The sequence below is a fragment of the Topomyia yanbarensis genome, unplaced genomic scaffold (assembly GCF_030247195.1).
Source record: "Topomyia yanbarensis strain Yona2022 unplaced genomic scaffold, ASM3024719v1 HiC_scaffold_171, whole genome shotgun sequence".
Taxonomy (NCBI): domain Eukaryota; kingdom Metazoa; phylum Arthropoda; class Insecta; order Diptera; family Culicidae; genus Topomyia; species Topomyia yanbarensis.
Genome location: NW_026683351.1, coordinates 1 through 18,791, shown reverse-complemented (window position 1 = coordinate 18,791; position 18,791 = coordinate 1). Strand labels below are relative to the sequence as shown.

The following is an 18,791-nucleotide window of genomic DNA, read 5'->3' as shown; positions in this document are numbered from 1 at the left end:
GGATTTTTTTTCAAGGTATTTCTCTCTCTCTCTCTCTCTCTCTCTCTCTGCCGTCGAAACAAGAAAGCATTTCGCAAGCGCGTTGTACGGTTCTACGAGCAACACAGGATCCCCCGGCGAAAAGTGTACGGTACAATATTTTAAAAGCGAAAATGTTGCGTCATCGACTGTTTACAACACCTTTCGACGCGGCAATCTCATTGCCGCTTGCCGGTTGATAAAAATTATTTTGCGTAAATATTTTGTTTTGCACGAAGAAAGCTGTTTGCCTGGCCAAAAAAACACAATCGCTCCCGAATGCCCATTCGATCCCATTTGTACCCTAAAAATCACAGCCCGCTTCACAATTTGCTTCAGTGTCGCCCTATCGCCGATTTCTGCGGGAGTTTTTTTTTGTTATGAGAGCCACGAATTGCAAACAGTTGATTGGTAGAAGATCACGAAATGCATTAGCAAAGTTGACGTAGACGCCGTACTACGCGCCTGTTCCGACATCAAACGGAAACTTCGTCGAACAGCATCCAATTACGGATCGGTTTGAAATGTTCACTAATTTTTGGTCAACAATGGAGAACGTATCTTCTAATTTCGATTTCAATCAAATCGTTTGTCTTTTTTTTTTTTTTTGACAGGTTGCGAAAAAAAAAATCCGAAATTTGTGTTGCCACCCGTTAGCCTTTTCTTTTTAGTAATTTTAATAACGAAAGTTTTCAGCAAAGGACCAGCCGACCGAAACGTTTTCCGCAGGTCGCCAAATTACGAGCACTTCCGCTCGAGCAAATATATACAAAAATGAAATAATTTTATATAGAGAGAAGTTTTCTTTCGATTGGATAGCACCGAAAAGGTTTTCCAATTGCTAGAAGGTTCAAATTAACCTATTTACCACAATTCAGTTTGCACGTGCCGCCATAGTCGGATACATGATTTGATAATATGCGCCCATACGCTTAAAATAGAATGTTCAGCGGGTGTTAGTTTGGACGGTGCGGACAGTGCAGTAAATTGAAAGCAAACTTCCAGTGTACTTTTCACAAGCAGTAATTCGATTCGAGTTGATTTAAAACAACAGTCCGTAAAATTTTACCGGCACCGATCGAATAGTAACTTTCAACCGTCATCTACGCTTTCCCAAACAGAGCCGATGAATACGATCCTAAACAACAGACACCGGGCCCTCGGTTACCATATTCGCAGACTTGCATCATCGTGCATCGTCCATCCATCAATTCGTCGTCTACAACTGTGTGTGGAAGAAAACCAAACGAAACGAACGCGCAATGGCTGAAACTGCTATCGACGTTGCTGCTACGGCCCCTGCCGTCGTCGCCTCTCCGCCAGCTGCCAAAGCACCACCGAAGCAGGCGGCCAAGGCTAGCAAGAGTGACGCCAAGAAACCGAAAAAATCTTCAACCCATCCACCAGTGAGTGAGATGGTTCTGGCTGCCATCCGGACCCTGAAGGAACGGAGCGGATCATCACTGCAGGCGATCAAAAAGTACATCGCCGCCAACTACATGTGTGACGTCGCCAGGCTGGCTCCGTTTATCCGGAAGGCTTTGAAAACGGGTGTCGAGAAGGGAAACATCACCCAGACCAAGGGTACCGGTGCTTCCGGATCGTTTAAGGTGACGGTCGAAGCAAAGAAACCGGCTGGCGGCGATAAGAAACCACCATCGGGTGCAGCGAAAAAACCGAAGAAATCGGCTACTAAATCCGGAGAGAAGAAAAATCCGCCGGCTGGTGGTGGTGGTGAGAAGACCAGCAAGCCAAAGGCGGCGATCCCGGCCGCTAAGAAATCGGCTGCGAAGAAAACGAAAGCTGCTGCTCCTGCCAAGGCGGTAACGGCTGCCACTAAACAGAAAGCCACCAAACCATCGAAGGCTGCAGCGAACAAGCCGAAGGCCCCTAAGCCAAAGAAGGCCGCCACCGCCCCGAAGAAGGTCACCGCCGGCAAGAAGTAAATTCCCGACAACGTGCGCGTCCTCCCAAAACAACAGTCCTTTTCAGGACTAACAAAATTGTAAAGAATTGATTGATGCTTATTTTCCGTCAATGCTCCGTTCCCCCCATGAGTTTTCTAGCTTGAGCAGCACACCCGCATTCAACTGGCCCGCCGATTGGCAAGATAAATCAGTCGTTAGTTTGATTAAACAAATCACTATAGTAAATAGGCGCGGTTTCTTGCTCAGATAAACGTACGTACAGGTAAATTAATAGTAGGCCGTGGTTTTCTGTTGCCCTAGCAAACAAACAGAGCAAGTATAATATTACTCTGATTAGCAAACAACGCGCTTATTTTGGCTATAATAAAACAGAGAAAAATTGGCTGGCACAATAAACAAACGAACGAACGATAATTACCGATTTTTTAGCCTAAATTGGCGAACGTATTGTATTGATCGATCAACTTTGAGATTACAAATTGTGTTGGGTACGGTTTCTACGAAGATCAAAAGTTTGAAGACTGGGAAGTTTATTGTATTAACAAGTATGATCCAGAAGTGTGTTCTTTTTGCGGCAGAATTTTCTCACACGCTGGGGGTCGGTCATATAATGGGCTGTTTTAAACTGAATAGAATAGACGACAAAAAGACCGTTTTCCGTCTTAACGAAAAACAGTCAACTAGCGCGGTAAGGGGAAAGACTACTTCCACAAACTACAGCAAAACACATTTGATTTGAAAAATGGACAGAGAAAAAAATGACAACCTTTTTAGCTCTAATGAAACAAACAACAACAACTAATGTTTATATAAACTATGTGTACATTTCAATTCAACTCTTTACCAGAACGTGTTTTGGTGGCCCTGAAAAGGGCCGATGACGATGGTGTGTGACATCCGGCGGCGGGGCGGGCGACGATTTACTTCGAGCTGGTATACTTGGTAACGGCCTTGGTACCTTCCGATACGGCATGTTTGGCCAGCTCGCCCGGTAACAGCAAACGAACGGCGGTCTGTACCTCGCGGGAGGTGATCGTCGACCGTCGGTTGTAATGGGCCAGACGAGATGCTTCGTTAGCAATACGCTCGAAGATGTCGTTCACGAAGCTATTCATGATGCTCATCGCCTTCGACGAGACACCGGTGTCCGGATGGACCTGCTTCAGCACCTTGTAGATGTAGATAGCGTAGCTTTCCTTGCGGCGTTGCTTTCGCTTCTTATTCTCTCCTCCTCCTGCTTTTGTGGCGATGTTCTTCTGTGCCTTGCCACCGCCGCCGCCGGATTTTTTCACAGCCTTTCCGCTGGCTTTCGGTGCCATAGTAACGACGTGGTTGTGCTGCTGTTAACGCTCTCGATGCGAACTGCGCTGACTGATTGGTAGCAAAAACTTTTTTTTTTTTTTTTTAACTTCAATTATAATTTATTTTCTTCAATTTTACATTTGTGTATGATTTACATATCAAGTGATTCAGTTGTCAACTTTTCATCTTCGTTTTTCTAATTTATGATTTCGTTTAATTTGTTCTTTTTATTCTTTCTAGTGTGTTTTGCTTTAGAGCAAATGTTGATTTTTATGTTCCTTAAAACTACTTACTAACTAACTTAAAACTAAACCTATCTACTCGAAGAGTGTATTTATTGTTTCGTGTTCTGATTGCAAACATTTTTGTTGGAATTTGTTACAAGAATTTGTAATTTGTTGTTCTATGGTCTGGACACCCGAGAGGTTGTACAGTTCATTGGTTCTTGAGTTATATGGCAAATCTAATATAATTCGTAGCGTTTTGTTTTGAAACGCTTGTAGGATCCTTTTGTAAGATCCTGCTACTGTTTGCCAGATTGGCATCGCATAGCAAATAACAGGGGAAATGATTTGCGTGTATATTGCCATTTTATTTTTCAAACACATTCGAGAGTTTCTATTGATTAGGGGGAATAGTGCTCCAACAATTTTGCTGCATTTTGTTTTTACTTTTTCCAAGTGGGAACGGAAGAGCAGTTTCTGGTCTATCGTGAGTCCCAGATATACAACTTCAAGGGACCATTCTATCGTAGAACCCCCCATGACAATTTTACAGCTTTCATTGGGAACCAATCGTTGGGAGCGATTATATGGGAAAATGATCACTTGTGTTTTGCTCGCATTCAGCTTGATTTTCCACGTAGACGCATATTCCTGGAACGAGTTTAGGCATTCCTGCAGCTTTTTAGTAGTAGTTTTGGTCGATCTTCCTTTGACCATTATTGCTGAGTCGTCAGCAAAGAGAGACAGGTAGCAACCATCCGGAAGTCGGGGAACATCAGATGTGTAAATGCTGTACATTATGGGACCCAATAAACTGCCCTGAGGGACGCCAGCAGGTATGAGGAGACTTTCTGAGAGGACTCCGCCTAGGGACACTCGAAATTTTCTATCCTTCAAGTAACTTTGTACCATTTTTATCAGATAATTTGGGAAATTGTATCTGTAGAGTTTAAAGATCAGTCCTTCGTGCCACACATTGTCAAAGGCTTTCTCTACATCGAGAAGAGCCATGACGGTGGACTTAGCAACAGCTTTGTTCCTCTTAATCATCTTCGTTACTCTATATAGTTGATGACATGTCGAGTGTCCTTTACGGAAACCGAACTGTTCTGGGGGGATGATGTTGTTATTTAGCACGTGGGTCTGGATACGGTCGAGTATTAGCCTCTCAAACAGCTTACTTAGAGCGGACAACAGGCTAATGGGTCTGTAGCTCTTCGGGCTTGTGGGGTCTTTACCCGGCTTCAAGATTGGGACAATTTTGGCCAGTTTCCAGCAGGACGGGAAGTAATTAAGGTCAAGACACTTGTTGAAAATTTTTGCTATGTGGGCAAGGGAAGATATACTAAGCTTCTTGAGGACAAGGTTAAAAATTGCATCGAAACCGGGTGCCTTCATGTTTCTGGAACCTTTGAGCGCTGACACTACTTGTTCAGTTGTGATTTTTCTGTTTTCAGGAACATAGCATGGGGTATTATTCAGGATGGACAAGGTGTCTGCAACTGCTTGTTCCATGGGGCTAATTATGTTGCTACCTAACAGATGAGCTTGGGACAATTGTGTTGCTATTGCATTTGCTTTTTCCAAGGGAGCTACAAGGAGGCTATCATTGCACTTGAGAGGTGGAATTTGTTGTGGTTTACTTTTAAGCACTTTTGCCACCTTCCAAAATGGCCTTGAGTAGGGGTTCATTTTACTAAGTTCCTGCCTGAAGTTAGAATTTTTGAGTTCCTGGACATGAAAGGCTATTAAACTGGTTAGGTAATTAGCTGCTGACCTTTTTGACAAGTCTCCAGTACGCTGGAACTGTCGCCTAAACACATTTCTAGCTCGGATGATACTTTTCGTTTCAGGATCGAGTTGGAGTTGTTTACTTACGATAGCTACCTTAGGGACGCATTCTTCTTCGGCGGTCGCAATGGCATTTTGAAGATTTGCCACCGCAAGGTCGATGTCTTCGATGGACTCTAGCTGGGCTTCGCTGTCGATTCTGGCGTCGACTCTTCGCTGGAATTCCACCCAGTTTACACGATGGTAGTCCTTCCGTTCTCGACGCTGTCGAACTGCTGCTTCACCACCAACCCGCAGTATGACTGGTAGGTGATCGGAGCTCAACTCGTTGATTGTTGATGGTGTAGAGACCGTAACGTTTGAGAGGAAAATATCGATGATAGCCGGGGCACCAGCCGGCGATGTATACGTTGGTTCGTTTGGAGCCTGAACCGAGAAGTATCCCAATTGTAACTCGTCGAAAAGTAGATTACCGTTCTTGTTTCGGCGATGGTTTCCCCATGCTTCATGCTTCGCGTTTATGTCGCCTGCTACGATGAATTTTTTCTTGTGCCGCGTCAGTTTCACCAGGTCGTTCTTGAATTGTTGCGCTTTACCTTGTCCTTCGTAACACTGCCGGGGGCAGTAGGCAGCAATAATTAGGAGTGGTCCATTTGTGGTGTCTATTTCGATTCCCAATGCTTCGATTGTGGATGTTCGATAGTGTGGCTGCGTCGTGAATTTGATTGGTTGTTTGATTGCGATGGCTACACCTCCTCCCTTTGAGTGTGTCCGATCGAGCCTTGTTACAGTATATCCCGGGAGACTGAAATTGTCACCGGGCTTCAGGTATGTTTCTGTGATGACGATTATTTGCACTTCTTCTCTTACCGTCAGGTCAAGTAGTTCCACGGCTTTGTTTTTAACAGCGTGGGCATTCCAAAGGAGAATCTTGAATTCACTAATGTCCATATTTAATTAGAAATTCACCAAGACAAAGGATTTGGTCCGCTCGCGTGCGACACTGATTCATTTTAGTCCACATCGTGCTGAAAATTGGTAGCAATTCCTCAGCGGTGAACATTGGTGCATTTCCTGCTTCTGTTTCGTTGCGATTGCTCGTAGAGGGCCAGACTGCGGGCTCTTGTTGTTGTTGCTGGGGGGAGGGACCGGGCGGTTGATGAGTGTTCCAATTCTGAACACGACCGTTGTGTTGGTTTCCCTGCAAAGGGAGGGGCGGGAAGTTTTCCGGTGTCAGCATCGGCCCTTTAGTTGGCCTTCGTCCTGGTTGATTTTTACTTGAAGCCTCCTTACGGATACGTTTGTATTCCTCGCGTTTTGGGCACGCACGATCAGTAGCTCGATGATTTTTAAGGCAATTTCCACATTTGTAGGCAGCAACGTCTGCGACTGGGCAGCTTTTTGTTTCGTGTTGTTGAGCGCACACATTGCATCGTACCTTCATGCGGCAGTTCCTAGATCCATGACCAAAGTGTAAACACCTCATGCACTGCGTGACGTCATTCCATGTTCCTCTATACGCTTCCCATGAAACGATGATGTTGAACAATGAGCGCACTGCCTTCAGCGCCCCGAGAGTAACAGTGCCTTTCTTGAAGTGGATAAGGTATAAACTATCTCTGTAAGTTTTTTTATCATCCGGCTTTCTGGTTATTGCATACACTTCAATCGGTTTCAGCTTGTACCGCTCCTCCAGCTCTGATTTTATGTAATCCGTCTTCATGTTTGGTAGACCTCGGACAATCACCTTGAATGGTTTTTCAGATACTACGTCGTGGGTGAAATACTCTGCATTATGTTTGTTCAGATAGCCTCTAATTCTGTCGTAACTCTCGCGCGACTGGGTCATCACCTTGATCCCTGTCCTGGTCAGCTTATACTCTGCAACGATTTTCATCGAACTGATGATTTCCGATAATTTGTCCAACCGAATTGACTGTACAACAATTGGTGGAAGTTTCTCTCGGCGGGGTGCTGCGGGTTTTTGTATGCCTGCATCTGTATCCCCGAACCCGTTCAGGTCACTAATATTGTTGGCCGTTTCCTCACTGAGGATGCTGAACCGATTTTTCGATAGAACGGACTCAACGTCATCAAAATTGCACTGCTTCTTTGTTAATTGCTCTGGCGTGCTAGCTGTGACATTAGCCGAATTGGGGCTAGCACCCGGTATTTTCTTTTTGCGCTTGCCCATGAGGCCGATCCAACTGTACGACTTTTCAACTTTACCACTTTCCAACTATTAAATACACGTCTTAATCTGCTCGCGTTACAAACGGAACTTTGGTAGCAAAAATCACTACATATCGCTTATATACGATCGTGTAGCGAGACGAAGGTTCGTCCTTTTTTGTGTTTAGCGCGTTTCGTTCGTTCGCTACTCCGCCCCTTTGGCGAACGATGTGCAATGAAGCGAATGCATAACAAGGGGTGCTGTGTGCGCGAGTGGCATCAGTGTTACTCGTATTGTCTACGTGACTACACACGCATAAACCTACGACAATGTCTGCACGCGGTAAAGGAGGAAAAGCGAAGGGAAAGCCAAAATCCCGCTCAGTTCGTGCCGGTCTCCAGTTCCCTGTTGGCCGAATTCACCGTCTGCTGAGGAAGGGAAATTATGCTGAACGTGTCGGTGCCGGAGCACCAGTATACTTGGCAGCTGTAATGGAATATCTTGCCGCCGAAGTACTGGAGCTGGCAGGAAACGCTGCCCGCGATAACAAAAAGACCAGAATCATCCCCCGTCATCTGCAGCTGGCCATTCGAAATGACGAAGAGCTAAACAAACTGCTCTCCGGCGTGACCATTGCCCAGGGTGGCGTGTTGCCTAACATACAGGCCGTTCTGCTGCCGAAGAAGACTGAAAAGAGGGCCTCCGCAGCAACCTAAATCCCGCTCCTTTCTAGCCGAAAAAACCGCCCTTTTCAGGGCGACTATTTTCTTCTGATAAAAAGAGTTAATTTGATTTTCACTCCGATAATCATCAACGTACATTTCTGTGAGCATTGCACAAGTTTCTTTGCAATGCTCGTCAGACACTTAATAATAATTATCATGGCATTGACGATTTCATTTAACCCCGCACTCTTATCTCTCAAAAGTTCTCACTCATCGAATTGGTGCTAAATCACAAATCGGCCGCGCAAGTTTTCCCTCAATGGGTCCTCTGTTTTGCACACGCTACTACTGTCGATCGGTACGAGGTGGTGCTGGCAAAAAATCCCCCCATCCGCGTGCTTTCTAACACACGCACACACACAGCCATGCAGGTGCCTGAGCATTTTTGGAGGGAAACGGAAAATTTCTGCTAATAATTCTTAGTAAAATATGATTGGTTGGTCCTGAAAAGGACCGTTTGTTGCTGTTTTTTTTTTTCGTTCTGGGCACACACCAAATTTAGGCCCGCTCCCCACGGATCCGGCGAGCCAGTTGGATGTCTTTCGGCATGATGGTCACTCGCTTGGCATGGATAGCGCACAGATTGGTATCCTCGAACAAACCAACCAGGTAAGCCTCGCTGGCTTCTTGAAGGGCCATGACGGCTGAGCTCTGGAAGCGCAGATCGGTTTTGAAGTCCTGCGCGATCTCACGAACCAGACGCTGGAAGGGCAGCTTGCGGATTAGTAGCTCTGTCGACTTCTGATAGCGACGAATTTCTCGTAGCGCGACGGTTCCTGGTCGGTAGCGATGGGGCTTCTTAACGCCACCCGTAGCTGGGGCACTTTTACGGGCAGCCTTCGTTGCCAACTGCTTGCGGGGAGCTTTCCCTCCGGTGGACTTGCGGGCGGTCTGTTTCGTACGGGCCATGTCGCGAAAATGCTGCTCTACAGTAGTAGCTACCACTGTGATGCTGTTCAAACGACGAATGATGACCAAAACAGACCGACCGATTTTTTGTCGTGACTAACGACTTACCTTTCAATATAGGGGCCCCTTTTCAAAATTTCGGAAGAAAAATGATGTAAGATTTTGAACGCTTATATCTTTTGTTGTACTGAATGGATTTAATCAATTTCTTCGGCATTTTGTCGAAAATATTTGTACCAATGTTGTATTAAATTTTGGAATATGTAGGATATTCATTATCAACGGAAAAATAGTGTTTTGAAAAATATTTCGAAAACGACTCGGAAAAGTGAAAATTTTCAGCCCATCCCGCACAGAGCCGTCAAAATGGTGCAGCAAATGAACAATAAAATAATGAAAAGTTTATATAAAGGTCCACTACATGTTTGTTCCTATGATGGAGTGTTCGTTATTTGTTCGCGCGGTATAGACGTGTTTTTACATTCGCTCTTATTTTGTTCGTTCAACCCGTGAGATGAGTAAAGGGAAGGGCCGTAACAGGCCGAAGAGGAAGAAGAAGCCTGGCGCTGGAATCCTATCGTCGGGCAGTGATTCATCGCAGCAGGCTGCCAGCCTAAAGAGGAAACAAAATTCTGTTCGCTCTAGAAGCGAGCGTTCATCGTTCGGTTCGGTTGACGACGTCAGCATTTGCAGTACTACTGCCCCACCGGACCCACTTCCAACCACGCAAAAGCCTTCTCCAAACCATGCTGCTGTACAGGATGCAGTTAAGATAAAACTTCCACCATTGGTGGTTAAAAAAGTGCCGCTTGAGACGCTCGTAAGCAACTTCGCTGCTATGGGTGTAAAAGCAGAATATAAATTAACGCGCATTGGAACCAAGGTGATGCTACAAAAGAAAGACGATTTCGATCTGGTTGTGAAATTTCTGCAGGAATCCAAAGCGGAATATTTCACACATGACATTCCCGGTGATAAGCTCTTCAAGGTTGTCATCAGGGGTCTACCGAACTTTGACGTCAAGACGATTGAAAGGGAAATCGTGGACCGGTACAAACTAGAACCAACTGCTGTTTTCCGGATGACGAGAAAAGACGAAGAGGATAAAAAGTATCCGGACAGCCTTTTCCTAGTTCACTTTCGGAAGGGAACGGTAACGCTCAACGCTCTGAAAGCAATCCGTACCTTATTCTCGATCATCATCCGCTGGGAACCATATCGTGGCGGTCGTCGTGACGTAACACAGTGCCAGCGTTGTCTTAACTTCGGGCACGGTACCCGCAACTGTAACATCAACCCACGCTGCAACAATTGCGCTAAAAATCATGCCACGTCTGACTGCCTTAAGGACAAAACTGCGCCGTTTAAATGCGCCAACTGCAAATGTGCTCATCAAAGTACAGACAAACAGTGTCCGAAACGAGAGGAGTTCAAACGCATTCGAAAGCAGGCTGCAGCCATCAACCAACCGGGTCGCAAGAAGGAAAAAGCTCCAGTCTTCAATGCAACTGATTTTCCGCCGCTACCTTCGCAGGTGCAATCTGCGTTCCGTCCAGATACTCCTAGTGCTTCCGCCGAGCAAGGATCTCCACCCCTCCCCCCTGGATTCCGGAGACCAACACCACAAAACAACAACCCCGATCTGTTCTCTGCAGATGAACTGATGGAAATATTCGTCAACATGACCGGTGCGCTTCGCAAGTGCCGAAATAAGCCCGAGCAGATTCAAGTGCTAGGAAAATTTATCATCCAGTATGGTGTGTAAACCGCTAACCATCGTCACATGGAACGCTTGCTCTGTACGGGCAAAAAGAATCGAGCTTGCTGACTTCGTCCGCAGGCACAACATCGACGTGGGACTAATCACCGAGACCCACCTAAAATCTGGTGACAGCTTTTGGATGCCAGATTATAACACCGTACGGATTGATCGCACCAACTCCAGGGGGGGTGGTGTTGCGGTCATCATCAAGAAAGGCATTAAGTACCGCACCTTGCCCCACGTCCGCACTTCTGTCATCGAAGCTCTTAGTGTGGAGGTGGAAACATCAACTGGAGACGTTCGGTTCATTGCAGTATACTGCCCTCGACAGTGCAACATAAGCAACGGCTTAGCGGCGAAATTCAAGAACGACCTGACCCTCATCACTCGTACAAACTCTCGTTTCGTCATCGGAGGAGACCTGAACGCTCGACACGAGGATTGGCGGAACTATCAGCGGAACCAAAATGGATGTCTGCTGTTTGATCACGCGCAGCATGGGCTGTATACAGTGCAGTTTCCAGATGAACCAACGTTTATCTCTCCGTCGGGTAATCCCTCAACACTGGATTTCTTCTTATCGAACATCAACATGACAAAGCCAGTGGCTCTCAACGACCTCAGTTCCGACCATCAACCGGTGGTGACGGAGATCGGTGTCAACGTGGTTCCTGCTCCGAGCTGCATGAGGAAGGATTACCACCACGTCAACTGGGTGCAGTTCAGCAACACGGTGGACAGGAACATCGATGAAAACCCGCAGCTAGACACCGTAGAAGACATCGACCGTGCGCTGGAGGCGCTTCAACGAGCCATTTCCGTGGCCGACCAGATGCACGTTCGACAAGTTCCTGTGAGGGGTAAGTTTATTGCCATTGATTCCCACACTAAATTCCTTATTCGATCAAGAAATGTTTGTAGACGCCAGTTTCAGAGGTCTGGTGATCTGAATAAAAAGCGCGAAATGGCCGATCTGAACAGGCAGATTGCTTCCAGAATGGACTCACTCCGAAACGAAAGTTTCGGACGTGTTGTCCAAAATCTGGACGATCGCTCAAGACCATTCTGGAAGGTTGCTAAAGTCCTGAGAACCCACCCCAAGCCCGTTCCTCCTCTTAGGGTTGATCGTTCGCTTCTTATTACCCCACTAGAGAAGTCAAATGCGATTGGTGATCACATTGCCTCATCGCATTTGATTGGCTCGAACATCCCAAGTCCGCTTGAAAATCAGGTTGCGCAATGCGTCCAGAATATCGATGCCTCCCCTTGTGTCGTTCCAGCAGAGGATAGAATAACATCCGAACAAATTGTCTCAGCGCTGAAATATACCAAAAATATGAAGGCCCCCGGGTTTGATGGAATTTTCAACTTGGTACTAAAAAGATTGAACATCAAATTTTACACACTACTAAGTACTATCTTCAACAGATGCCTAGAGCTGCACTACTTTCCAAGCAGCTGGAAGGTAGCAAAAATTATACCAATCCGAAAACCCGGGAAGGATCCAACATCACCTTCCAGCTACAGACCAATTAGCCTACTTTCAGCGCTGAGCAAATTGTTTGAGAAATTGATTCTCAATCGCTTACTCAAGTTTGTCGATGAACAGAACATCCTCCTACCGGAACAGTTTGGGTTTAGGAAGGGACATTCCACCACACATCAACTAGTACGGGTGATAAATAATATCAGGAGGAACAAATCTGTATCCAAGTCTACAGCCATGGCCTTGCTAGACGTCGAAAAAGCGTTTGACAATGTCTGGCACGACGGACTTGTATACAAGCTTTGCAACTCCAATTTTCCCTCACATCTAGTCAAAATCACCCGTAACTATCTCCAGCAAAGGTCGTTTAGGGTATCACTAAATGGTTGCCTCTCAGACACGTTCTCCATCCCAGCGGGGGTGCCGCAAGGCAGCTTGCTAGGTCCCCTGCTGTATAGCATCTACACCTCCGACGTTCCTCCTCTCGGGGACGGTTGTGTGTTCTTCCAGTTCGCAGATGATACTGCAATAGCAGTCAAAGGAAGAATGCCTCGCGAAATTACTAACAAACTCCAACGATGCCTTAACGCCTTTGCTGAGTATTGTAATATATGGAAAATTAAAATCAATGCCTCTAAAACCCAAACAATTATGTTCTTACATCGACAGTCCCCAAAATTAAAACCACCCGAGTCTTGCACAATAACCATGGACGGCATAAGGGTTGAGTGGTCCACCGAAGTAGTTTACTTAGGGCTGCTGTTTGACGAGAAACTTCTCTTTCGATCGCATGTTCAGAGAACCCTAGTTAAGGTCTCCACTTTGGTTAGGTGTTTGTATCCGCTGATTTGCCGCCGATCCCGCCTCTCAGGGGTGAACAAACTGGCTGTCTACAAACAAATAATAGCACCCGCGATCTTCTACGCAACACCAGTGTGGGAATCATGTGCTCAAACTCACAGGAACAAGATCCAGGTAGCACAAAATCGAGTGTTGAGGATGATCCTAAATCGTCCATTTGACACCAGAATATCAGACCTACATGAGGAGGCAAATGTTCCAAAAATCGACTCAAGCATCGAGGATATCAGAACAAAATTCGTGGAAAAATGCCGCACATCAGAATATGCTTTAATAAGCAATTTGTACATAGTAGGTTAAGTGTAAATAGTAGGTTAAGTTGTATATAGTAGATTTAAGGTGTATATAGTAGTTTTAAGTAGTTTATTTCCCAACTTTGCTTCTAAACAAAACTATCCACCAAGGTGGTCCATCATTTCAAGACAAATTAGTCTAAAAAATTTCAATATAAATTACAAATAGCTTAGTACTAAAGATGTAAAGAAATATTCTGTGTCACTTAAAAATTTAATATGTTAGCCATCGACAAAAACTAAAAATAAATATCATTTATCAATATCAAATCATTTGTTCCTATGATTATTCGTATTGGGTTGCTTGACGAGAGCAGTTGGTGGGGGAAAGCCGGGATATTAATTTTGGTTAAGCCATTAGAAGTCGGACGGAAAGGAAAGGCTCATGCACGCCACGAGAACGAGCGAGAAAGCGATAGTAGTGCATATTAGCGAAAGCGTTACGTACATTTTGAACGTTAATAACTTTTCTTCTACTAAACGGATTGCCAATCTTGTTTCATAAATCGGAAGGAAAACGTTCAACGCTTGCTACCGATACGTTGTTTGCTATATAAAATTTGTTTAAATAGTTCAAAAACTACTTTAAATGAGAATCAACATTAATGATAAAACCTATAAATAGGGGTGTCGCAGTTTTTCTCAAAACCAGACGTGTGTAAGACGCAGTGCATAACAGACGTGCGTGGTCGTGAGAAGCTGCATCGGACGACCAATCAAATCAGCTACCATCGGAGAGAAGCAGAAAAACGTTGGTGGAGGTGGTGGCGGTGAGAAGGCCAAAAAGCCAAAGGCTAAGAAACGCAGTCACTGAAAAAGCGGTAGTAACTGCCACTAAAAATGCCACCAAAACATCGAAGACTGCAAAGCGTACTCATTCGGTGTGAGCTGCGAAAGGGGAAAGATCGTATGGATGTACGCAGTAAAAACAATCGTCGGCAAGGTTTGAATTGTTTTAAAAGATTCCCGTCTTGTATCAACATAGTTATCCACAAACCGTCCTTATTAGGACGAATGCAAAATGGAAAAAGAATTTAATTAGAAAGTTTCTTTTATTAACTAGTATTAAGTTTGCGCTTGGTAATTCTGTACTTTTACCAGTGAATCATAAGAAAATGTTTTTCCAATCTACAAACCCGAAGGTTTTTGCAAATCCTTCCAAGAAAATCAGTGAATGTGGCAACTAAGCGAAAGCTACACCAAAACGAATGATGAAAATATTTTCATTTATCGAACAAAAGGACGTCCTTCCATCTGCATTGTAAAGTCAATAAAAAGGAACACCATGATGAAAACCGTGCTCATTCGGTGTGAGCTGCGAAAGGGGAAAGATCGTACGGATGTACGCAGTAAAAACAATCGTCGGCAAGGTTTGAATTGTTTTAAAAGATTCCCGTCTTGAATCAACATTGTTATCCACAAACCGTCCTTATTAGGACAAAGGCAAAATGGAAAAAGAATTTAATTAGAAAGTTTCTTTTATTAACTAGTATTAAGTTTGCGCTTGGTAATTCTGTACTTTTACCAGTGAATCATAAGAAAATGTTTTTCCAATCTACAAACCCGAAGGTTTTTGCAAATCCTTCCAAGAAAATCAGTGAATGTGGCAACTCTGCCACTAAGCGAAAGCTACACCAAAACGAATGATGAAAATATTTTCATTTATCGAACAAAAGGACGTCCTTCCATCTGCATTGTAAAGTCAATAAATAGGAACAGCTTGATGAAAAGTGTGCTCATTCGGCGTGAGCTGCGAAAGGGGAAAGATCGTATGGATGTACGCAGTAAAAACAATCGTCTGCAAGGTTTGAATTGTTTTAAAAGATTCCCGTCTTGTATCAACATAGTTATCCACAAACCGTCCTTATTAGGACGAAGGCAAAATGGAAAAAGAATTTAATTAGAAAGTTTCTTTTATTAACTAGTATTAAGTTTGCACTTGGTAATTCTGTACTTTTACCAGTGAATCATAAGAAAATGTTTTTCCAATCTACAAACCCGAAGGTTTTTGCAAATCCTTCCAAGAAAATCAGTGAATGTGGCAACTCTGCCACTAAGCGAAAGCTACACCAAAACGAATGATGAAAATATTTTCATTTATCGAACAAAAGGACATCCTTCCATCTGCATTGTAAAGTCAATAAATAGGAACAGCTTGATGAAAAGTGTGCTCATTCGGCGTGAGCTGCGAAAGGGGAAAGATCGTATGGATGTACGCAGTAAAAACAATCGTCTGCAAGGTTTGAATTGTTTTAAAAGATTCCCGTCTTGTATCAACATAGTTATCCACAAACCGTCCTTATTAGGACAAAGGCAAAATGGAAAAAGATGGGTTGGTAATGTATATGACATAACAGGGGTGTCGTGACCACACTTCGAAGTTATTTCAAATCTTGCAAAGCATAAATTGACATAATTTCAATGATTGTTCCTTTATGAATGAAATGACAAATTTTCAGGTCAACGCGGCAATAACTTTGCAATTTATAGAACAATTTTATATTTTTAGTTATCATATATTAACTGTCATCTCTTCCAAACAACTTAACCCTCTGCTGCCAACCACGTGGTTTTGCAGGGTTAAGGAGAATCATTGTAAAATGTCCAATACATGATTTTATGTTGTTACCTCCACTAAAACCACTTCAGAACACTCCCACCTGTCATACATGTACATTGTCTGCATGTTGAAATCATTATATGAAATTATTGACCTGTATTCAACGCGGAGAACTCGGTAATAAAATTGTTTTGCTGAATATACTAACGAACGGGATCCCCAGGAAAATTTCGCTGAGCCCGGTGAATCGAACTTAATGCGCAAAATTTAGCCATTTGAAGGAGATACAAGCAGAATTTTAAGAATATGAGCATCGCGGTTATGTCCCGGACATTACCCGCCCCTAGTTTTTCGCTAAGCGTGTTCATTTCTGTACGGAAAAGATTCCGATGGTTGTTTCGAGAGATTTTAACATTGATAGTTCAAAGCAAGAAAATATGAAATTTGTTCATTTCATGAATGAATGTCTCAACGAGCTTAGAATCCAGCGCATCCCCGATCAACGCAGACGCCAACAACAAAGGTTCTTTTCAGAACCACCATAATTATTATAAAGAATAACTTGAAACATTCCCACATATTTCATTGAGTATCATTCGATTTGAATTACAAGTCAAACGAGTAGTCACGACACTCCGGTTATGTCCTAGACATTACCCACCCATCTTTTTTTTTTCATATACGCATTTCCTTTTTCTTTCTCCTGAGCTTGCGTATCATGGGACAAAACTGCTCGTTTCTCGATAGCAACGAACCGCCGACCGACTCTTTTGTTCGCGCGCGCTCGTTTCAGCTTACCACGCTTTCACCTATCTGTGTCTACCTATGAATTTGCGTACCTTTAACTGGTCTGAAAGTTAGGTAAAGTTGATGGCTGGTGAGTTAGTACTGTATCAAACAGGAAGCAATTACAACACACACACACACACACACAGGGAGAGAGATTGAGCAATCGTAAAAAAGACCAGTTTGTGATCTGCGTCGGGGGACAATCGTTCCCATCGATGCGTGCGCTGAAGCACCTTCGATGTGATGGTCGACGCGTGCGGTTTATTAGCTCACAGCCATGTCGACGACTATGTATGCGAGAAGTCTGCTACAGAACGATGTAGCGAGTTGATCAGTATATTCTAAATAATAGAATTTTGAGTTAGCCTAAGCAATGCGAAATAACACTGATGATTAGTGCACTAAAATCAAAATCCGCAACTAAAATGTTGGATTTTTTTTCAAGGTATTTCTCTCTCTCTCTCTCTCTCTCTCTCTCTCTCTCTCTCTCTGCCGTCGAAACAAGAAAGCATTTCGCAAGCGCGTTGTACGGTTCTACGAGCAACACAGGATCCCCCGGCGAAAAGTGTACGGTACAATATTTTAAAAGCGAAAATGTTGCGTCATCGACTGTTTACAACACCTTTCGACGCGGCAATCTCATTGCCGCTTGCCGGTTGATAAAAATTATTTTGCGTAAATATTTTGTTTTGCACGAAGAAAGCTGTTTGCCTGGCCAAAAAAACACAATCGCTCCCGAATGCCCATTCGATCCCATTTGTACCCTAAAAATCACAGCCCGCTTCACAATTTGCTTCAGTGTCGCCCTATCGCCGATTTCTGCGGGAGTTTTTTTTTGTTATGAGAGCCACGAATTGCAAACAGTTGATTGGTAGAAGATCACGAAATGCATTAGCAAAGTTGACGTAGACGCCGTACTACGCGCCTGTTCCGACATCAAACGGAAACTTCGTCGAACAGCATCCAATTACGGATCGGTTTGAAATGTTCACTAATTTTTGGTCAACAATGGAGAACGTATCTTCTAATTTCGATTTCAATCAAATCGTTTGTCTTTTTTTTTTTGACAGGTTGCGAAAAAAAAAAAATCCGAAATTTGTGTTGCCACCCGTTAGCTTTTTCTTTTTAGTAATTTTAATAACGAAAGTTTTCAGCAAAGGACCAGCCGACCGAAACGTTTTCCGCAGGTCGCCAAATTACGAGCACTTCCGCTCGAGCAAATATATACAAAAATGAAATAATTTTATATAGAGAGAAGTTTTCTTTCGATTGGATAGCACCGAAAAGGTTTTCCAATTGCTAGAAGGTTCAAATTAACCTATTTACCACAATTCAGTTTGCACGTGCCGCCATAGTCGGATACATGATTTGATAATATGCGCCCATACGCTTAAAATAGAATGTTCAGCGGGTGTTAGTTTGGACGGTGCGGACAGTGCAGTAAATTGAAAGCAAACTTCCAGTGTACTTTTCACAAGCAGTAATTCGATTCGAGTTGATTTAAAACAACAGTCCGTAAAATTTTACCGGCACCGATCGAATAGTAACTTTCAACCGTCATCTACGCTTTCCCAAACAGAGCCGATGAATACGATCCTAAACAACAGACACCGGGCCCTCGGTTATCATCACATCAGTCTGTTTCTGACAAGCGAGCCGAGCGGACGCTCTGAAGTACTCGAGCATAGCAAGCAGACGCTCTTGAATACGCGCGCAAAAGCAATCAGCAGAAAAAGTGAAGTGTAAAAATTAACATTTTGTTTCGGTTCCCGCGAGTGTGACAACCGGCATAGACCGGGAAAGCCTCCGCTGCCCTTCGGTCGGGCAGCGCCGTTCGGGAGTGAAAATAAAATTTGCCATCGGAAGTGAAAACATTGCGAAGTGAAAAAACTGTTTCTACCATCGATCGGATAATCTCCCGTGTTAGTGACAACCGGCATAGACCGGGGAAGCATCCGCTGCCTTTTTCA

The 18,791-nt window shown here is 44.1% G+C and overlaps 3 protein-coding genes across 3 annotated transcripts; 1 reads left to right on the top strand and 2 right to left on the bottom strand.

Moving 5' to 3' along the window:
* Positions 1 to 2,833: 2,833 nt before the first annotated feature.
* Positions 2,834 to 3,265, bottom strand: LOC131694858 (histone H2B-like). The gene has a single exon (XM_058983367.1). It carries the CDS (start codon positions 3,263 to 3,265, stop codon positions 2,867 to 2,869), a length of 399 nt encoding a protein of 132 aa, XP_058839350.1. The 3' UTR covers positions 2,834 to 2,866.
* Positions 3,266 to 7,765: 4,500 nt separating this feature from the next.
* Positions 7,766 to 8,152, top strand: LOC131694856 (histone H2A-like). The gene has a single exon (XM_058983364.1). The coding sequence runs from the start codon at positions 7,766 to 7,768 to the stop codon at positions 8,150 to 8,152; it is 387 nt and encodes a 128-aa protein (XP_058839347.1).
* Positions 8,153 to 8,659: 507 nt separating this feature from the next.
* LOC131694861 (histone H3) lies at positions 8,660 to 9,070 on the bottom strand. Its single transcript, XM_058983368.1, has one exon. The coding sequence runs from the start codon at positions 9,068 to 9,070 to the stop codon at positions 8,660 to 8,662; it is 411 nt and encodes a 136-aa protein (XP_058839351.1).
* Positions 9,071 to 18,791: the final 9,721 nt, after the last annotated feature.